This window comes from Calonectris borealis, chromosome 3 (assembly GCF_964195595.1).
Source record: "Calonectris borealis chromosome 3, bCalBor7.hap1.2, whole genome shotgun sequence".
NCBI classification, from domain to species: Eukaryota; Metazoa; Chordata; class Aves; order Procellariiformes; family Procellariidae; genus Calonectris; species Calonectris borealis.
In genome coordinates this window covers 89,957,563-89,978,053 of record NC_134314.1, presented here as the reverse complement: position 1 = coordinate 89,978,053, position 20,491 = coordinate 89,957,563, and the positions used below count along the sequence as shown (strand labels likewise).

Here is a 20,491-nt window from a genome sequence, read left to right as displayed (position 1 = left end):
TGGACTAGAAGTCAGTGGTGCCACTTGGCCCTTCAGTAGGTCCTTGTACGCTGTTAGCTTTGCAAAATTCGAGGAAGGTGATGTTAATCACACAGCACGAGCAGCTGCTGCTGGAGCTGTTCCTTGGCTGAAGTGCTGCTCAGCAGGGACCAGCAATTCCTCCAAAGTGTATTTAATTTAGCCATGTAATTTTTGAGCATATTTCTTAAGAGGCAGAGGCCACTGGTATGAATAAATACACAGATCCACCTGCTACCCAGTTTGAAGCAGGTTTACTCGAACAAGTGATGGCAGGAACTAGCATACCTGGCTAATGTTTCTGGCTCAGCATTTGATCTGTTGCATGAATTTTGGCAAGGCATTTCTCATTATAGCTCTTTCCCTTCCAGTTTGTCAAGTTGCAAGCACTTTGTGACACAGGCTGAGTATAATCCTACCTTTATACGAAGCCTAATGAAACAGGACTCTGATCTCAGCCAGTGCATCTAGACCAAACTTGTTGAACTTTTAGTTTTTTTAGCTCGGTACATCCAAAAAAAAAAGGGCTCAGCAGCCTGTTTGCCAGCAGCAGCAGAGCCAGGGGCAGACTGAAGTGACTGGGAGACTGCAAAGAAATCTGGGATCTCCTCTAGGACTGCAGGACAAGTCACATAGCGAAACCAGGCAAAACTTGCTTTCAGTGAGATCCCCGACCAGAATCCTCTCACTGACTGGTGCTGGTTTAGACACTGCTGTAATATAAGTGATTGTAAGTGAAATCATACAACTTGCTCACAACCAGTTGTCGATCATGCAACTGGTGATGTCTAACAGGGCACATGTCCTGGCTTTTCTTCCTTGCTCTGGAAATCCCTTCTGGCCTTTAAATGTTCAGTCCTTTTCTGAATCTTATGAAATTCTGGATGGAAATAACCCTCCACGGGAAGAAGTTAAATACCATGTAGTTACCTGGCACCAGGGTGCCAGCCACGGTGCTGCAGCATGGCCAGTCCCATGCAGACATGCTGCATGCGGTGGCACCCAGGAGGAGGAGCTGGCTCTGCTGGAGGCACTGGCGGCAGCGAGGCAGCACCCTGCCCGGCGTCCCTATTGAGCTATTGAAATAATTCTTAGATTCATCTGCTGTTTGAGGCTTAGAGTGCAAGGAGAGGGCAAAGAAACAAGAAAATAAATTACTTCCTTGTCAGCATTTTTCAGGGAACCCCATGTTTTTCCCACTGGCTGATGCTGAAAGCCATACAACCTGCAGCAGAAACGTTTGCTAGCAGAAGGGAGAAAATAGTAAATGTACCTGTTTGTTTCCTCACTTAAAAGAAATATTTTCTTACAATCAGCAAAGGAACAGCAACACAAGTTGGCAAAAAAACTCATTTTAAATGCTCCTTGTAGGACATCAGCATCCGTTTTGTTCCTGAAAGCTGCACTGACTTGTTTAATTAGCATGGTACAAGCTGCTGATGCAGTTTCTAGTGGAGATGGGGTTCTCTGGCAGGGAAAAGACCCCTCCCTAGAGACCCCTGGGAGCCCCAGGCAAAGAAGCAGGTCAGGTAGTGCCAGTGCTGGGAACTGCCCCAGCCGTGCCAGGGACACGATCCCAGCACAAACCAACCCACGCACGTGGGCAGGGGCAGCCAGGCAGGAGGGCGAAGCATGGGGGCTAACCTCTACAGCCTCCCTCCAAGCCCCACTGGGCATTGCCCCGTGCCTGAAGCTGCCCGGGGAGACCTTCAAGCTGGTGGCACTCAGTTCATTTCCATCATGCCACTTCCAGAAAAATATTTTCTAGCTTTGAAATGGTGGAGTAGGAGAAGCTAAAAGGACTATTTATTCACAGTGAATCTTTGTTCCGGCAGCTAATGAGCAGATTCAGCAGACTGACTGATGTCTCCTCCTCTAAATTGCTCACACACAGGTCACAGTGGCTTTTTCAAGGACACGGGCTTTGTGTTAGCTGTCTCTGTACGCAAGAGGATGGATAACCTTTATTTTTCAGTACTGGTGGGTCAAACCCAACAAGGCGCTGATCACTTTCTGCAAGGCGCCAAGCACCCATTGACAAATGAAGTGTCTTAGCACCTCTCAGGAGGTGATCAGCATCTGGCAGAATAAAAGGCTGCAGGGCTGAGCTACCCAGACAGCCCACACAGCAATAAATTAGACATCGCTGTTGCTGTGCTGGCAAATGTATTAGTCACTCACACTCAGCAGTGCTTCTCACACAGCTGGGCATACTGACATTAAGCCCTACCTGCACAGGGAAATGACTCTTTCTCTCAAATATTTTCAAGAGCCAGTCTATTGCAGATGGTTTGAGGAAACACGGATATCCTGCGCTCCCCTGCACACGGCCATGAGGAACTTCTACAATTTGCTTTGCGCTTAGAGAGGAACTGCTAGGTACTGCACGTTTTTTAAAAATCTGTACTTGACAGTCGTTTCAACCTATATGACCATATTCCCTACGAAAAGAAGCCAATCTGATTTATTTTCCTTTTTCAGGTTGTATTTTCCAGCATTCGGGCTTTCGCTACATAAGTTTGCATTTGATTGCCTCCAAGTTTTCTAGTTTACACCTTTTGGTATTTTGACCCAAGGTCACACACGGATACTATAACCACCAAAGAAAATGCCTAAGACCAACAATCTCAAATTGATCCCTTCACAGCTCAAGTTGTGTTAAATTAGGGCACTCCAAATTTGAACACGGTATAAACCACCTTACACATGCAGTATTTGCATAGTGATAACAAGCTGTAGTCAGCAAAGTGATTTTGGTGCCAATAAAACAACCTCCCTCTTCATTATTGGAGTGTTTTTATTTTAGACCTCAGAAAGCATCTGCAGGCTAGTTTGCAGCACCTCAGCATAGCAACCCACTTCGCAGTTCCAGTGCACTGCCTGTTGCTATTGTGCTGCATAAACTGAGTTTAAAAATCCCTCTGCACCAGAAATCATGGAGAAACTGTATTTCAAAGTTAGATTTTAAGATCTTACTCTTTATGATTAATTTCTTTTTTTCCAAATGTGCAAAGTCATTATTCCTTTGTTTCAATATGAAAGGTGATGGGAGTTTACCAGAGCCGTAAGAGAAACCAGAAATGCAACCTCAGAGCTGAATAAATTCTCTTTTTTATTTCATGGGAAAAGCTTGATTTGGGGCTAATGACCATTGAGATTTATCAGCAAAACCGTAGGCATACAAACCTTCACGCTCGAACAGTACGATTAATTCAGCCACATTGCACACGTGCTACGCAGGAACTCTATTCCTTTCCTATGTAAAGGAGTATCTGTCGTTTACACCATTTATGTTTACACCATAAACCCCAATTTTCCCAAGATGTGCAATGCAGACCAAGAGCTACTACCAGAATGTGAACGTCCCACTTTGTTGACTGGTGGGTACTTCTGTTGTGTGACCTTTACGTTGCACAACGAGGGACGTCAGTTATCAAAAAGGCTGGGCAAGTGAAACGCTGCTGGAGAACTTGTGTGGTCAGCTAACAAAAAACTGAAAAGAAAGAAACTGCCTGCTCTGAATTAACTGGTGTAAGGTATATCCACGTTAGCACAGCTTACTCATCGTTTGTTTTGATATGTTGGTCATTTTAGACACATTGAAGCAACCACCTACTTTTACCTGCAAGAACCTAAAAAGAAACATAAAAGGAAGGGTAAACAAATGTGGGCCATGAACTTCCTCATAAAGAACTGTGATATATAATTAGAGACTCCTGCGTCTGGGGAATTATTTTGCCTTTCATTTCATGATCAGTCTGGATAATTGGAAGGTCTTAGAGCAGTCTAACAAGCGCAACGTATGGGAGAAGCTCGCTTTAAGATTTAATTGGCTGTGCACTAAACAAGGTGTAGCAGCAGCAGCTTCCCAACCCTTGACGAAGAGAGCGATTCCCCCCAGCCATCGGTAGCTATCTAAAAGTGAAGCGCGCTTCCCTGCAATTTGTCTAGGTTCCCTCTAATGTTAGAGGGAGACCCAGGCACCCCAGCGGGACATTCGGGCTGACCCACCCAGGCGCCTCTCCCACGATGGGACAAACAAGGTCTCCTGAAGTGCATACCCTTTCCTCCAGCTACAGAGGGAGCCCAGATGACTTCTTTAATTTATTGGCAGTGGTGCTGTAGGTGGGAAGGTGTACGGTCCAGGGCACTGCGGGGTTGTAAGCAAGGGAAATCTGACTTATGGATCAGTCAGCATAGCTGAAGAAAAACAGTCTTTTGGGCACACTTAAACTAGATACTCATCTTTCATACGGCCAAAGTTACATAAGAGAAATCCTGTCATAATGACCAGTTTGTTTCTAGAAGCAATCATCTCCCCTGAAGGTACATCTGCATTCCTTCTCAGCCTTGCTATTGGCAGAACAATATTAATTTGGGTTAACATGAAGGTTATTGCATTGTGAAGAAATGCATGTACTTGAGGAGAAAAAAACTGCTTATGTGGGAAATGTAAAATATTTGAAATCCCTCATTTGCTCACTTCTAAGTGACCGCTTTTTGTAGATTTTAAGTAGATGATATGGTGTGCCTAAATTATGAAACTAAAAGCCTGAATGGCATTAGTCAAGCTACTAATATTACTGAGAGGTTCCCACCTCCCTGAAGCCAGACCTGGCAGCGTTTGTCTCCTCTCTGCTGCTCAGTTAGGAACACACGTATGCAAACTAAGCGTTAGAGCAAAGACAGGTCTTTTCAGCACCACAGCTCACACCAAACCTGCTATCTACAGTACCTCCCCAATCGCCACCCACAGCAGAGGGGTGACAGAGGATCAGATCCAGAAAGCACCTTCCTGTCCCAACTTGATTTAAGGACAGAAAAGCCACATTTTAAATCAGCAAGAGGAAGATGTCTAGGCTTCAAACAATTGCCTCCAGTGGAAAAAAAATAAATCAAAACTTCGTAATATGTAACTTTGTAATGCATAAAATGCTGCTGGAAGTAGCTCTGACGATCAAGCTGTAACATTTTTTACAGATGAAACCAAGATGCGACTAATACACAGTGTGCTGCTCAAGAAAGCAGTTTTCAAGGTCTCCTAAGGTCCCTTTTTCTGCCTGAATTGAAATGCAGACACTTCTCTCTCTCTCTCTCTCTTTTTTTAATGGCTGCATGACTCTAGCAACGGCAGTTCCAACCACCATTTAATATTCTCTTTCTCTGGGAAATTCTGGAGGGCCTCTCTTCATATTAAGTTACTGCCGCTCTAGTGGAGAATACAAGAGATCCCGTTATACTATTTTTGGTTCATTAAGTTTCTAATTACTTTGGTTTTGATATTGAAAAGCACTAATTAGTGCTTTTAGTGTGTAATATTACTAATGCCCTACAACAGAATTAATACCATTTTAAAGGAAAAATAGAAAATATTTATTCCCAATGAAATATATAGTAGAATTAAAGACTGAGAATATTTATAAATTACTTAAGAGTAAAAAATGTATAGAACTGATTGCTAGTATCTCATAACTAGGCATTCTGAATCCAGAAAATTAAATTAAGATTAGTCTTTTAAAACCACGAAACAGACTAAATAAAAAAATTCTCAGTTGAAACAATTCACAAGGAAACCTCTCAAACAGCCCGAACTCCTGTCTGTTATGTCTGAGTCTTTTTAATATTTGGCTTTAAAGACATGGGATATGTTTTCCAAACAGATTCCTCCTATGTAATTACTGAAAGGCAGTATTTAATTCTTGTTTTTAAACTTGTATCCTTGTAATTACATATTTGGATAAGTATAACCACATCTCTGAGCATCCTGTATTTATAAACAATCCTGTGCTTGAAAATAATTATTACACCACTGCAGCATTTTCTTCTTTGTTTCACCTTTACGTCCCTGATATGTGCTTACAGTCTGAACTTCATTTTAACACAGGGCTTACTTCATCTAAGGATTTGCTTAATTTTGGTACAGCTTACCGAAAATTTCAGGCTGTGAGCACTAAGAAGGGCTTGTAGAGCATGCTACTGTATGCTCTGCACAATATTTGAAAAAAATATTATCAAACATGCATCACTTTCCATTTCAGCATTTTGAGGCAGATTCGCAGATACTCGAATGCAATACAAAGGCAAAAGTGGATGCCGACGGGGTACAGCGGAGCAACAGCCGTACAGCAGTGCCAGGGCAGCACAAAGCAGCAGACCGTGCTAACGAGTCTCACCCGTAATTAGGTATCGACTTATTGACTTGGAAGGAAGGTTGTGCTGCCCAGGACGCCACCGGGGAGCCTGAGCCCCACCTCCGGCTCCCTGTAATTCAAAAACTGCTTTTGGGCTCTTCCCCCAGCTCTCCCAGAGCAGAGGGGAAGGCAGCGGTGCTGGAGCCCGTCCCCGCACCCAGCGCTGTGCTTCAGGCTGCCCAGTCCTCTGGGGAGGGGGTATCGCCGGGGTCGGGTACCCCCATGGGGCGCATCAGCACCCGGCGCCCAGGCACCCGCAGCTGGACAGCAGCAGGCGGTGAGCAGCTGAGTCAGTGCCTGCGTCTCAGGGGCCCCGTGGCAGAGCTGCTGTGCTGCTGCAGCTGGGACTCCACTTCTTCCTTACCCAGCCCTAACAATTAGATTTGGCAATCATTAACTTAGCTAAATAAGAACATTAGCTTTCAAATACAGCTAGTCCACTAGGTTTGCAACAATCTTGACTGCATGAAACCTGACGACATCTTGTACACCAAGCAGCCTGATTTTTCCAGCTTAGCTGAACATTTTCAATTTGCATACAATTTGCGTACAGTTTCAGTTGCAGCATCTCCCCTCTTCACTGCATCTTCCTTCCTTCCTTCTTCTCTATTTGCACAGGATCTTACTGCTTTCTTCCAGTGTTTTGACTTTGGACCCCCCCACACTGCCTCACATCCACTTACCTCTCTCCAATTCTTCGCTGGTGCCACAGACACAGAGCTCTCTCCCTTGTTTTTGTCCTCTTGCTCCTCTGCTTGCTCCTGGTTCCACTTTCTCTCATTTCCTTAATTACCTCACTCTCATTTTATCTTTTTAATTGCTCTCCCTTCTCTGGCTGATTCTGTTAATTCTCTTATTGTTTACAAATAACTAACCTCTCCCCTGCCCCCACTCCCCAATAACTATTCTTTATACATTTCTCTTTCTTTTAAACATTGTGGTGGGATGACCCTGGCTGGACGCCAGGTGCCCACCAAAGCCGCTCTATCACTCCCCTCCTCAGCAGGACAGGGGAGAGGAAATATAACAAAAGCCTCGTGGGTCGAGATAAGGACAGGGAGATCACTCAGCAATTATCGTCACGGGCAAAACAGGCTTGACTTGCGGAAAATTAATTTAATTTATTACCAATCAAATCAGAGTAGGATAATGAGAAATAAAAACTAAATCTTAAAAACACCTTTCCCCCATACCTCTCTTCTTCCCAGGCTCAACTTCACTCCTGATTTTCTCTCCCTCCTCCCTGCCAGCGGCGCAGGGGGACGGGGAATGGGGGTTGCGGTCAGTTCATCACACGTTGTCTCTGCCGCTCCTTCCTCCTCAGGGGGAGGACTCCTCACACTCTTCCCCTGCTCCAGTGTGGGTCCCTTCCATGGGAGACAGTCCTCCACGAACTTCTCCAACGCGAGTCCTTCCCACGGGCTGCAGTTCTTCACAAACTGCTCCAGTGTGGGTCCCCTCCACAGGGTGCAGTCCTTCAGGAACAGACTGCTCCAGCGTGGGTCCCCCACGGGGTCACAAGTCCTGCCAGCAAACCTGCTCCAGCGTGGGCTCCTCTTCCCAAGGGTTGACAGGACCCGCCAGGAGCCTGCTCCAGCGTGGGATTCCCATGGGGTCACAGCCTCCTTCAGGTGTATCCACCTGCTCTGGCGCGGGGACCTCCACGGGCTGCAGGTGGATATCTGCTCCACCGTGGACCTCCATGGGCTGCAGGGGGACAGCCTGCCTCACCATGGTCTTCACCACAGGCTGCAGGGGAACCTCTGCTCTGGCGCCTGGAGCATCTCCTCCCCCTCCTTCTTCCCTGACCTTGGTGTCTGCAGGGCTGTTCCTCTCACGTATTCTCACTCCTCTCTCTGGCTGCTGTTGCTGTTGTGCAGTAACATTTTTCCCCCTTCTTAAATATCCCAGAGGTGCTACCACTGTCACTGATGGGCTCGGCCTTGGCCAGCGGCGGGTCTGTCTTGGAGCCGGCTGGCATTGGCTCTGTCAGACACAGGGGAAGCTTCTAGCAGCTCCTCACAGAAGCCACCCCCGTAGCCCCCCCGCTACCAAAACCTTGCCACGCAAACCCAATACAAACATGCACCTCAGTTCTCTTTGCTTCGTAAGCTCAGTGAAAGCCTGGAGTCCTCCTCCTGGGGCTCCTTCTCCCTTGCCTGGCCTCTGCCCCTGCATTCAGTCAGCGTTGCTTTTATGGGAGCCTTGAACGACCTCCTCTTAGGCAGCCCCTGCTCTCCCCTACATCTCCGTTCGCCTGTCAGGCACTTGCCACAAGTCAGCTGAGCTTCCCTCCCTGTGAGGTTATTCCCTCTCTTTCACAGCTCTACCCTCCCCTTTCTCTCCCCTCACTCAATCGTCATGGCTTTTGGAGGTTCCTCTTTATCTCACTCGCCAGACTCCAGCATGGGTGGTATAAAGCTCTGTCCTTGTCCTCTTTCTCTTCTATGCCTTATCTCTGGGTAATCCCAACCACAAACATAAATTGAGCTGCTGAGCAACTTGAAGATCCAGTGCTCTATTCAGATCAGTCTCTCAAGGTGAGGTCAACCTGACCAAAAATAAAAGGGTAGAGTGTGGGTGTCTCCACCTGCAACGCCATCTAGACTCCCTTTACAGCTAATCCTATAGGAGGTATCTAAAGCAGGTCAGATGAATGGCACGCAGGAAGAACCTGTTTCCCTCCCCTACCTAAAAAGGGAGCCCAGCTGAGTGGCTCTGATGCTGATGCTGATGACTCCACCGTAGACACTTAAAACTGGGCAAGATGAATCACAGACCTTCTTTCCAAACAGCCTTGCCCACCTCTCTGGTGCCTGCTCAGATAAGCCTCGCTTCAGTTCAAGCTCAAGCTCGGCTAAACCAGACCACTTCATCATGCTGCTCCTCAGCAGCCAATGTTCACGTATGCCTACAACTGGGGGGGCATTCTTTGGTCCAGACCTCTCCCTGTGTCCTTATTCAGGCCATGTCTGAGCCTTGCAAGGTTTGTTCTATAAATAATTCCTGACACGAAGACTTTCTGTCTCCATCCACACAGCCAAGGCTCTCATCCAAGCTGTTGCCACTTTGAATCGTGCGTACTGCCAAAGCGTTTGTCCTGCCCTTAATAAATGCAGCCCTGTCCTGCACTTAATCACTCTAAACGCCTCAGCAAAGGATATGGCTCTAGCTGGCCCTCCGGTGCCGCCACACCTATCTTTGCATTTCTCCGCTAGCTCCCTACTCTCTGTCACATCAGATGAGAGCCACTTGTCCTCACTTTCAAGACCTTCCGCAGTCCACCCCAGCTCTGCCTGTCTCAACCACAGCCTCCCACACGTAACAGAGTCAGCCCTGCCATCCCCCATCAGCCGGTGGTATCACCCGCTCGGTACCTTCTCGTGCGCAGCCCTGCGGGCGTCACGCTGCCCAGCTTGTCTGGGAGGAGCTGCCCGCACACAGCTGCAAAACTGACACACCTTCAGAATTCCCCTTTTCCTCGCAAGAAACACTTGACAAGGGTTAGGCTTCCTTTTGTGCAGGCAAATACTGATCACCGACGCCTCACGACTGTGTGCACAGCCTCCCCGGTCAGGTCAGGAGCCAGGCTGTCCCACACAACTCCACTGCCTGGCACAGTGGGCTCCTTCTCCGTGACCGGCGCTCTCATATGCTACAAATTAATAGATCTAAAATGGCAACAGCAGCCACCGAGTCACGATCAGCATTTGCGTAATAGTAAAGAATGGTAGACTTAACCTTAAGAGGCACAGCTGTTAATTTAGAGATCATGTATGCTGTTAATAGTGCTGGGAGAAATTGAATGTATTTGTCACTCCTTTGATGATCCTGCCACTTCTCAGAAGCATTGCAGATTTGTTTATTAATATCTGAAAATGTCTGTTTTAAAGTCAAAGAGTGTTTTGACCATGTTACAATACATACACTCAAAGGGGTAGCATTAGACTTGCACTTCTCACTTCATACTTACTTTCTCTCCTTTCAGTGACTAACAGTGTAACCTTAATTTTATGTTAACTGTGTGGCTTTTTAAATAAGCTTTCTTATTAAAAATAAGATGAAAACTTAGGCTAAATAGCCTACCCCTTTAAAATCCAGAGGGACAGGATGCGGAGGGGGCAAGCAGTTATCAGCCAAGTTTGGGATATTGTCAGGGGCTTCCTCTCCTGGGAAAGAGGAGGTGAAGAAAGAGGTGTGTGTCTGCTAGCCATCTTTGAATCACCCGCCTTAGATGGTTTGCATAGACTATATTTTAGAGTGTTCAGTGGAAATGTTTTATATTGAGTTTTTTTTCTTCTGAATTTTGTGTTGAATAAATTTGTGTCCTTACTGAGTCTAACAGGGAGACCTTGCTGTGATGGGAAACAGATTAGTCCTTACTTACAAGAAGCTATTGTTCTGAAAAAGTATACAGGAATCTCAAGTAGGATCATTTAGTGTTATTACCTTGTTCATTATTTTTTCAGTTAACCTTTTTAAGCATGTATTACTGTGTTGTAGGTTTAAACATTCGCCTCAAAGTTTAGCTGCTTTGCTCCAAAATCAATTATGGATGCGCTGAAGAGGTCTGGAAAGCAAACTGGCTTGTATTCTGATTTTCACTCTTACTGTTTGTAGGGTATTTTAGGACATGCATGTAGGAGTGTGAAAGAAAAGGTAAGTATTAAACTGCTGGACTGACACTTAATAGCTCTGGTATTTTCTGGACAATTTGTAAATTGTAATGAAAATTATCTTGAATGCGATGTACAATGAATTTCTTTGTGAAAGATACTACGTGGGTTGGAGAAAAAATAGCATGAAAGTGAAAATTCTGTTAAAATGCCAAGGACCAAAATTCTCTCCTTTTGTTTCTAAAGTTGAAAACAGAAGACTTAGTCCCTTAGTTTAAACTGAGGGATGAAAAGAAATTATGCTGCAGGCACTACTGTAAGTTCAGTGAGCTTTACTTAACTTGTGACAACAGCAAATCACTCATGTAAAAGAAATTAGGTGGCTGCCATTTAAGTGTGTTAGCGCACTGTGCACTATGCACTGTTAAAGTTGAGAGGGCTAATGGCTTTCTTTTGTTTAAGATAAGTATAGAAGAAATGGAGCTCTTTTGGTAGCCAAAATAAAAGGAGTGCCATATTCTGAACAGGCATGTGCAGATTGATTAAAAACTGTCTTCTGCATATTGATGGAGATTTGAATACACATAATAAAAAAGAACAAAATGTCTAGGTCTTGGCTACCTAGAGAAAAAGATGGGGTCCTAGCGGTAACCCTTACATGGAAAGGGGGTTGGAAATACCTTCTGTCATCTAATTCTTGCTCAGTACAAGAAAGTGGGACTTTGCTCATTCTTTGTACATAAACAGCGTTGCATAAGAGATACATCAGTCTGCTATCACCGTCTCATCCTAACTGAAAGAACATCCAGAACATCAAAAGTCATGAACGAGGATTCAACGAACAGTAATTCACAAGTAGAGCGATACTTCTGTCTCCCAACATTGCTGATGTACCTCCAAGAGGCAAAACCCAAAAGAATAAGTACCTTGCCAAGGTAATGGTGACACGTACCTTGTGTTGTAAAGTAAATGGAAAGAAAGTCATGACTCAGCTTGGCAAATGGACACAAAGAACTATCATCATGACGGTTGTAAAGAATAGTTTTGTACAGGTAAGTACCTCCATCTGCCCTCTCTTCAGTGGTGAATGCATGCGATAGGCAAGGTTTCTATTTGTAAAGAAATGCTTATTTATGTTGCCATATGGGTATTTTTTTAGTCTAAAATTTTATCTAGTGTCTAGAGCAAATACATTTTAAGAATTTTTAATTGCCAGTATTATTTCATTGACGTCTATATACGTTTCTGCTTCCTTGCTGTTTAGACCTTTGCAGTCAAGTAGGAACAACTGCAATAAACTAGAGACCAGGAATCAAGCATGCCTGGAAACCTGTTTATTTACAAAATGTACAAAGTCCTCTTTTCATTGACAACATATTTCATGAGCAATACTCCTGGCATAAACCCCATTCGGGCTGCTGAAGGATGTTAATACAGACCCACTGCCTTTATAGACACCTCACACACTGGTACCAGGCTTAAGCGTCACTGAAAGATGGTTGCATCTTCTCTTGAGTTTTCACTGACACTACCAAGATTGTGGTTGTTGCTGAAACAGCTATGCTGGCAAGAGTCTGTAATGAGGTGTAAAAAACCACAAACCAAGCCTGCAACCTACTAGTGAGGAGTTCGATTTCCAGGCTAAGCTTGCCGGGAGTGGAGCACAGTGGCGAGGGACGCTGCCCCTGCCAGCAGGGCCTCGCGCCTGGGGTGGGCCGAGCTCCTCTGAAACCCATTTTCAGCAGCAACCAAGTGCCCCAAGGAGGACAGGCGGCCCCTGCGATGAGAGGGACACGTGTAGGCAGGGCTGGCCCGAGCAGCCATCTCCGCGCCATGGCGGATTCCCTCTTGGCGGGACAGGGGGCAGGCCCGGCCCCACAGGGTGAGGTGCTGTGGGACAAGAGTGGGCTCTGCAGGGCGTGTGGTTTTGCCGCGGGTGGGAGTGCTCCCCGTGGGCTCTGGGATCGCCCCCCTTCCAGACTCCCCGGCGGCTGAGGTGGCCGCTGGGCCCCGGGGCAAAATGGGGCCTCCCCTACACCCCGCTAAGAAGACATGCGCTGTAATAGGCCAGGAACTACAGTTCCCGGCGTGCCCCGCGCGAAGCCGGCCCGCACCAGAAGTAGGCCGGGGCGGGGAGCGGAAGCGGCTGGCGGCGCGGCATGCTGGGACGCGTAGTCCGGAGGCCGCCACTGCCCAGGCCCGTGTCGCGCGAATTTGAAAATTCCCGCGGTGGCTGCGGCAGGTCTCGCGAGAACTCCGCCCCCCGCCCCGCCCCCCGCGCGGCGGGTGAGCGAGCGAGGTGGGTGCCGCGCACGGGGGGAGGGGAGCGGCGCGGCGCGGCACGGCGCGGGGCGGGCGCGGTAGCGCAGGAACCGAGTGTGGCGCGGCCGGCGGAGGCCGCTATAACCGCTGTAACCGCTGCGGGAGATGCCGCCGCCCTCATCGGCACGTACGGGGGAAAAACGGGCTGGGGTGGGGGGGCAGGAGGGAGCGGCGCAGGGAGAAGGCGGCGGAGGTGGCGGCGGCGACGCCCGCGACGCCCGCCCGCCCGCCTGCCTGCCTGCCTTCCCCGCCCCCCGTACCAGCAGGTACCGGGTGCTCCTGAGGCGGCTAGGCCGGCACCGCCGCCGCTGGCGCAGCGCGGGCCCGGCGGGGGCCCTGGGCGGGCCCGGCCGCCTTGGCTGGCCCCTTATGTAAGTGACCCCCTGGGCTGCGGCGCCGGGCTCCGCCACACGGGGCCCGGCCGGGGCGGGGGAGGCCGGGGCGGCTGGCGGCGCGGCCTGGGCAGCGCACATGGGAGGCGGCGGCGGCAGCGTGCGAGGCTCCGCAGCCGGGAGGCGGCCGTCACAGGCTAGGGGGGCGTGGGAGATGTGGCGGCTGCCGCCGGGAGCTTTCCGTCCTGCCCGGCCGGCGCACGCCCCGGCCTCTCACTCCTTCGGTCACTTTTTGGAGGGTTTTTCTTGTTATTTCTACTAATTTTCTTTCCCCCCTTTCGGTATCGTTTTCCAGGAGGAGGCGGGAAATTCGCTGTCTGCGTCGAGCGGCGATCGCGGGAAGAGGGCTGGGTTTAATGGGAGAACACAGCTTTACAGAAATCCAGCGCGTTTTGTGGGGGGTCTCTTGATTTCTGCATGAAGCATGCATCACGCAGCAAAGTTGCTGACTTAAACAAAAGTGCTTGATTTCTTCCTTAATAAACCGTGACTCCAGCTCTGGAGCTTCTACCAATAGAGAGAAGCGTGATGTCAGTCTTTCAGGTCTAATAATTGCTTCCTGATCGTGTTTGGTAAACTTACGGGAAATTTAAGGGCTTAATTCTGTCGGGAGTGCGGAACCCCGTTTAGGGTGTATGGCTAAACATGGTTGTTCAAGTGCTGTCTTAGGCCCATCAGTCTGGATGGTTGTATCAGTCTTGGCTGGCAGCTGTCACAGTACTGTGTTTGGGCACACAGTACTGTGTCCTGTTCTGCTGAGGACAGCTCCTCGTTCACTGACTGCATCAACTCCTTTTCCTGCATTGATTTGCCAGGGGTTTGCTTTTTTAAGACAGTGAAATGGACTTAATCAGGCTTCTATTAATTTTGTGTCTTCTGTCTAGTAAGCTGTCGGATGTAGTTTTAGGGAAATAATGGTGACAACCCTTTGCTGGTGTGGTATTGTTTTGCTTGTGTGGTGGGGAGAATACTTAAATTGGTAGGAGAGAGTCACCAAAAACCTGGGCCTGTTGCATGTGTTGCAAATGTTCTTGCAGTTCAGCTTGTCAGGCTGCTGTTTGTAAAAGCATGTTTCAGAATTAGATGTTCAAAAGCCATCTGGACATGGTGCTGGGCAGCCTGCTGTAGGTGACCCTGCTGGAGCAGGGAGGTTGGTGCAGATGACCTCCAGTGATTCTGGAAGGCCTTTCTCTTCATTGTGATTCTAGAATTTGTGCTGGGAGGGGCAAGCGGTGTGATGGCATACTGCTGTGGTACGCTGGAAATGTCTTGTTAACGACTGTCTCCCTCTATTAGGAAAGCTGCCTGTGTGTTCTGTACTGAGACACTTAGCACCTACGTCTGTCTGTCCAGGTACACCAAGCAATGTGAAAAAGAGCATAATTTCAGAACTGACTTTAGGAGCTTTTGCTAGCTTGGCCATGTTAGACAGGGACTGCAACTCTTGAATGAAAGTATAGTCCGAATAACCACAGGAGGCAGCTGGGTAAACTGGCTCTAGTGTCAAATTCTGGTCTGTGTTGGTTTTTTTTGCTTTTTCATTTAAAGGGGAATCAAATCTATGATCTGCATCAGATACAGGATCTTAGCTGTTGGGGGCTGTTGGGATAGAGAGCTGAAATTCTTTCTTCTTCTCACCTTCTGCTGTAGATTCTCAGAGAGCTTGCGGAGCATCCGCACAAACTCTGCGAGACAATCTGTAGGCTGCACTTGAGTGACATGAGCCTGACTGTAGAATTCTGATAGAGACCGTCTCTCTTATGCTAGTGGCTTTTTAGACTAAAACTTAGGTTTTGGATTGAATGTAGGGTTTTTGCCTGAACTATTGGAGGAGGTTTTCTGCCTGAGTGGGAAAGAAATGACCCAGTGGTACTCACTGAATCAGCTGCTAACTCACTCGCTAAATCCTCTTTCGGCAGGGCTAAAACATGGCAAAGTGCTAATTCACTGAACCTGACTACTAAGGTGCAGAAAGTGTCTTTTCCATGTACGGCTCCTCCAATGCTTGTGAGTTGCTTCCTGTTTTTCTGGGGAAAATGTCATTGAACCAGACATTAGTGATAATTCAAAAAATTCTATAATTGTTATCTTTACCTGTTAATTCAACAAAGTGGATGCTGTTTTTCTCAAAAGAACTTAGTTTTTCTTCCATTTCTTCTTCTTTGGCTTCTTCCCACTCTTTGTCCTGTTTCCTTAGAAAATATCATCTCAATAGTGTCACGCAATGTCATCTGTTCTCTGATCACCAAGGAACGCTTCCCTGAAATCCCTGTAGCTGCCACATCTGGCTGAATGAAAGAATGACACCTGTCAGCTGCAGCCTCTCTCAGTGAGATAGTGGGTCTCTACGTGCAAGAGGGCGTTAAAAGTTGACTGACTGTGTCTTGGGTAGTGTCCTTTCTAAAAGTCAAGGGTTTTTTAGCTCTCCGGGCAAACTCAGTGTGTAGTTTCACACATGTATGAGCTAGCATAATGGCTCACTGCCACAAAATGGAGACGGACGAATTCCCTCTCCTTCTTCCCAACGCATTGTCCTGCCTCCTTGCTTGTGCCAACTTTTGTGCTTGCTAGTTCTCTCCGTGAGCCGGTTTAACTCTCTAACCTGGTGGAAAACTACCTGCTTTTCTGCAGGGTTAGTTTCCTGTCTGCTTAGGGAGTTAACTTGGCTCATCAAGTGCTCTAAAAAGTGTTCAAGTCAGCGCAAGGTAAGCCACAGGAATACAGTAGCAGAACAAAGGAGCAAATGGAGCCGTGGGAGGCGGCAGCAAGGCCTCTCTTTTGGTGACAGTGAAGTCAACATGTTTTGTGAACTCGTATCTTCAGCTTTTTCTTCAGTAAGCCCATAACACTGTTAGCCTTTTATTTTCATGTGCTCCCATCAGTCAAAACTGACATCCCAGAAAGCTGACTTAGCTGTATGTGATTCTGCTTGAATGTGTAATTTCTCAGATTTTTTTTTTTTTTTTCCTGCTGGAGCTTTTTAATCCCAAAATCTATCATCAGTCTATGACCTGTGGCATGGTCCTGTCTTTGGAAACAGTTCATGGTGTTTGGAAGTCCTAAGTACCTAGGGTGAAGAAGAACGGTGATTTTGGCAACTTGTACACAGACCTCTTTGGTATAGGATGCGGCTGGGAGGTTGGATTCTGGTTTACCCCTGAACATGGAGTAAGCCTGTGGCGTTTTACACTAATCTGATTTCTAACAGACAGAAATTGGAATGTGATTGTAGTCATTGTTTTCAAAGAGCGCAGAAATAGAGTTAGTGCTGGATATATCTCTTAAAGGAGAGGCTCCATGCCTTTAGCCTACCTCTATCTCACTACTTTCCCACTATTTTGATTTCCCAGTAATCCTGGGTTTAACTTAGCAGAATGATGCAAGTAAAACAGCCTAATAGCCAGATCACTCTATGTATTGTTCATAATTTACTATGGATTTTATCTTCCTAGTTCCATATGGCCAAGCCAGATGTCTAGGAAAAAAAGTTCAAAATGCCCATTGGCTTACTAGGGGAAACCTGGGCATGCCTGATGCTCTAGCATTGTCACGTGCTTTTATACGCAGTTAATAACCGCGGCATGATTAAACTTAAAGTTACATGAATGGTCCAGGTGTTGGAGTGTTACTTATGTAATGGTTCTTTCTGGTGGTATTGGACTGATAAGCACATTTGATGTGTACTGTAGACAGGACTACAGTGTGTCAAGGTGTGACCTTTCCACCAGAGAAGAATTCTTTCTGATTTGGTGGGGAGTTTGGGGTGGTGAGTGGTTTGTTTTTAAACTCAAATCTCCCCAGTAAAGTATCCTGAAATGTGATTTCTGATTTGGCCACACAAAGTTCGGTGCTCTTGGCCTGTCCCGGTAGGCAGTGGCAAAGGCAGGGTGACTCAGGGTGATGCCTTGGCGAGCATGCAGATGAGAAGTTTTCTCGAATGCTATGACCTGCCCTACTGGAGGATACTTGTTCACTCTTTTTCTTAAGGCTATCTTGCTACTACGATACATTAGTAATCATGAAGTACTTACAGACTTGTTTTTCAGACGTGTCCATGCTTATTTACAAAAAAGATTTATTTTTTTATTCACTAGAGTCATATATGCTCTTTTTGGAGTTTTGTGCTGTTTTCTAAAATTCCTTAATATACGTTGTCATAGTCCGTGTTCTCCCTTAAAGCCGGATTGACCAACTGAATATTTTAAAATAGGCTACTTTGGGGGGGGAGGGCGTTAATTGTTCAATGTTTTCATTAGTGGTGTGGATGATGGGGCAGAGTGTACCCTCAGCAAGCTGGCTGATGATACAAAACTGGGAAGAGAGGTGATACACTAGTGGGTCGTGCTGCCATCCAGAGGGACTTTGACAGGCTGGAGAAATGGGCTGACAGGAACCTCATGCAGTTCAGCAAGGGGAAGTGCAAAGTCCTGCGCCTGGGGAGGAACGACCCCATGCACCAGATACATGCTGGGGGCTGCCCAGTGGGAAAGCAGCTTGGGAGAAAAGACCCCGGATCTCCTGGTGGACACCAAGTTGACCATGAGCCAGCAATGTGCCCAGCAAAGGCGGCTGACGGTATCCTGGGCTGCATGAGGGGGAGCGTTGCCAGCAGGTGGAGGGAGGTGATCCTTCCTCTAATCAGCACTGGTGAGGCCACCCCTGAAGTGCTGTGTCCAGGTCTGGGCTCCCCAGTCTCACAAGAGAGATACGGAGGTACTGCAGAGAGTCCAGCAAAGGGCCACAAAGATGGTAAGAGGGGACCGGAGCATCTCTCCTGTGATGAAAGGCTGAGAGAGCTGGGACTGTTGAGCCTGGAGATGAGAAGGCTCAGGGCGGATCTCATCAATGCGTATAAATACCTGAAGGGAGGGTGCAAAGAAGACGGAGCCAAGTACTTTCCAGTGGTGCCCAGTGACAAGACCAGAGGCAATGGGCACAAACTGAAACATTTCAGAGATGCTATTCACCAACCCAATATATCTGTATTAGTATTTGGTATTATGGGTTACTCATAAAACACGTTCATTAAATCATCCCAATTAAACTAAGCCAGAACGCTGGTCACATTGTGGGGCTTTTTACTCTCTGGAGCCCCTGGATGCAGTGCAAAAGTTCATCCTGCTGTCACTTTGAAATGATGACAAGTACCAAACAGCAAACCCAACAAAACTGCTGCAAATCAGTTGTCCCACTTGGAACTTGATCTGTGCTAGTTGTGAATGCTGGCAGAGTGGTCAGGCTGGCTGGCTGCAGCAGCGGCCTGCAATACTGGCTTTGCTCTTGGTAACCTTTTTTTCAAAATGTTGACTTGTGCTTAGTGGGGGACCCTGACTTACACTTCCCGTGTTTCACGTGCTCGTCGTTTTCATGCTGGCGGAAGATATGGGACCATATTCTCAAACAGAGTGATTGTGACTTGAAATACAGTAGATTCCAGTGCCCAGGCTTTAGAGCGTCATCTTTCTCCACAGAAGTACAATTCATATAAATTGTATTTACTGATAAACATTTCCCTTTAATCACTTTGTGTTGCTCCTAGAGTCTAGTCTTCAAAACTAGCTGTAACCTCCTATGCTGTAAGGAAAATAGGTTATTAGTGAACGCTGGAGGAAACAATCCTAAAACTTTATTTGCAGGAGAACATGTGTGGTACAGATAATGCAGTATGCTTTGTATGCACGTTTAAGTGACTGGCTGTACTGCTTTGTAGCATAGGGTAAGGGTTCTGTTTGATGCCTGAGTTGGTCAGCATGTGTAACACCCAGGAAGAGTGAACTACATATAATGTCTTCCTTTTGAGACTTCCTGAAGAAAGCAGTGCTATTTGAACAGGGGAATTAAATCTGTCTTGTCTTCCAGTGGCTGTTTCAGTAACCCACAGAACTTGTGAAACATAGTTACTTAAAGTAGTTTGTGTTTCCATGTGTGTGGAATCTCTCTTATTTAGCCACCTATTCGATCTTGTAAATCACTTCAGCTTTTAACTTTTTCCACAAAAAAATCGTATCTTGACATACCGAAACGTGAACTCTTTGTGGAGCACCTACAGAAGTGTGGAAACTGTCTGAAAGGCCTAGAAATTTTTGTCAAATAAAGCAGAGATGTGATAAGGACAGGCAATAGGAAGGAAAGGACTGGAATAAGGAATATGAGGGTTTAAGTATAGGAAAAAGTCAGTGGTTTAAAGTGCTGTGTTATGTTTACATCCTAAATCTATGGAAAACTACTATCTCATTGATGAGCTATGAAAGTCTGTATTGCTTGTAATGTGAAAATACCAACAGTACATTTTCTGAAAGAATTTGAGAATGAAGGTAGCTAAGAATTTAATATTCCTTAAAGTTCAAAATAAACATGCAAAAAGTGAACAAGACACAAATGATGCATGAAATCTACTAGAAGACAACGGACAAAAAATAAAGTATGAAATCAAGGCAAAGGACAAATGGAAACTTACACCTGTTACTGAGAAGCTTTTTAAAATACGATTTTTCTCAGATCACACCTTACTAACCTATGTGCGTAGTCTTGAACTCAGTCTATTGGTTTTCTTCCTGTTACTTATCTTGTCAATACCTCTGCGTCACGTTTTATTGGTGATCTTGTAGGCACCAGAAAAGCAAAGGATTCTCCTTTTGCTCTGCTGTGAGATCCAAAACTGTCCTCAGTACCATTTTTTTAAGGAAAAGAGCTACAGGACATGTATAAGAGTTTATTCTCTGCATACTGATGAAACGTCTGTCAATCTCAAAAATATTTATGGCTGACATGAATCTATTTTTGCACTTTTTTCTTTATTTACAGCAAAGAATGCGAGACCTAACGGCTCAGGTAACGAGCAGTCTGCTGCAGTTTCCAGAGGTGACTATTCAGGCACTTGGGGAAGATGAGATAACCCTGGATTCTGTGCTGTGCGGGAAGTTTTCTGGAGGTGAGCATTTTCCTTTAAATT

General features: G+C 46.5%; 1 protein-coding gene across 3 annotated transcripts in view; it reads left to right on the top strand.

Moving 5' to 3' along the window:
• Nucleotides 1-13,017: 13,017 nt before the first annotated feature.
• LOC142080713 (protein ELYS-like) overlaps nt 13,018-20,491 on the top strand; it is a 50,337-nt gene continuing 42,863 nt past the window's right edge. The window contains exons 1-2 of one of the 3 annotated variants that reach the window (XM_075146596.1): nt 13,018-13,124; nt 20,344-20,470. In XM_075146596.1, coding sequence (XP_075002697.1) covers nt 20,350-20,470 — 121 coding nt within the window. In that variant the 5' untranslated portion in view covers nt 13,018-13,124; nt 20,344-20,349. The other 2 variants (XM_075146593.1, XM_075146594.1) reach the window with 2 other exon arrangements.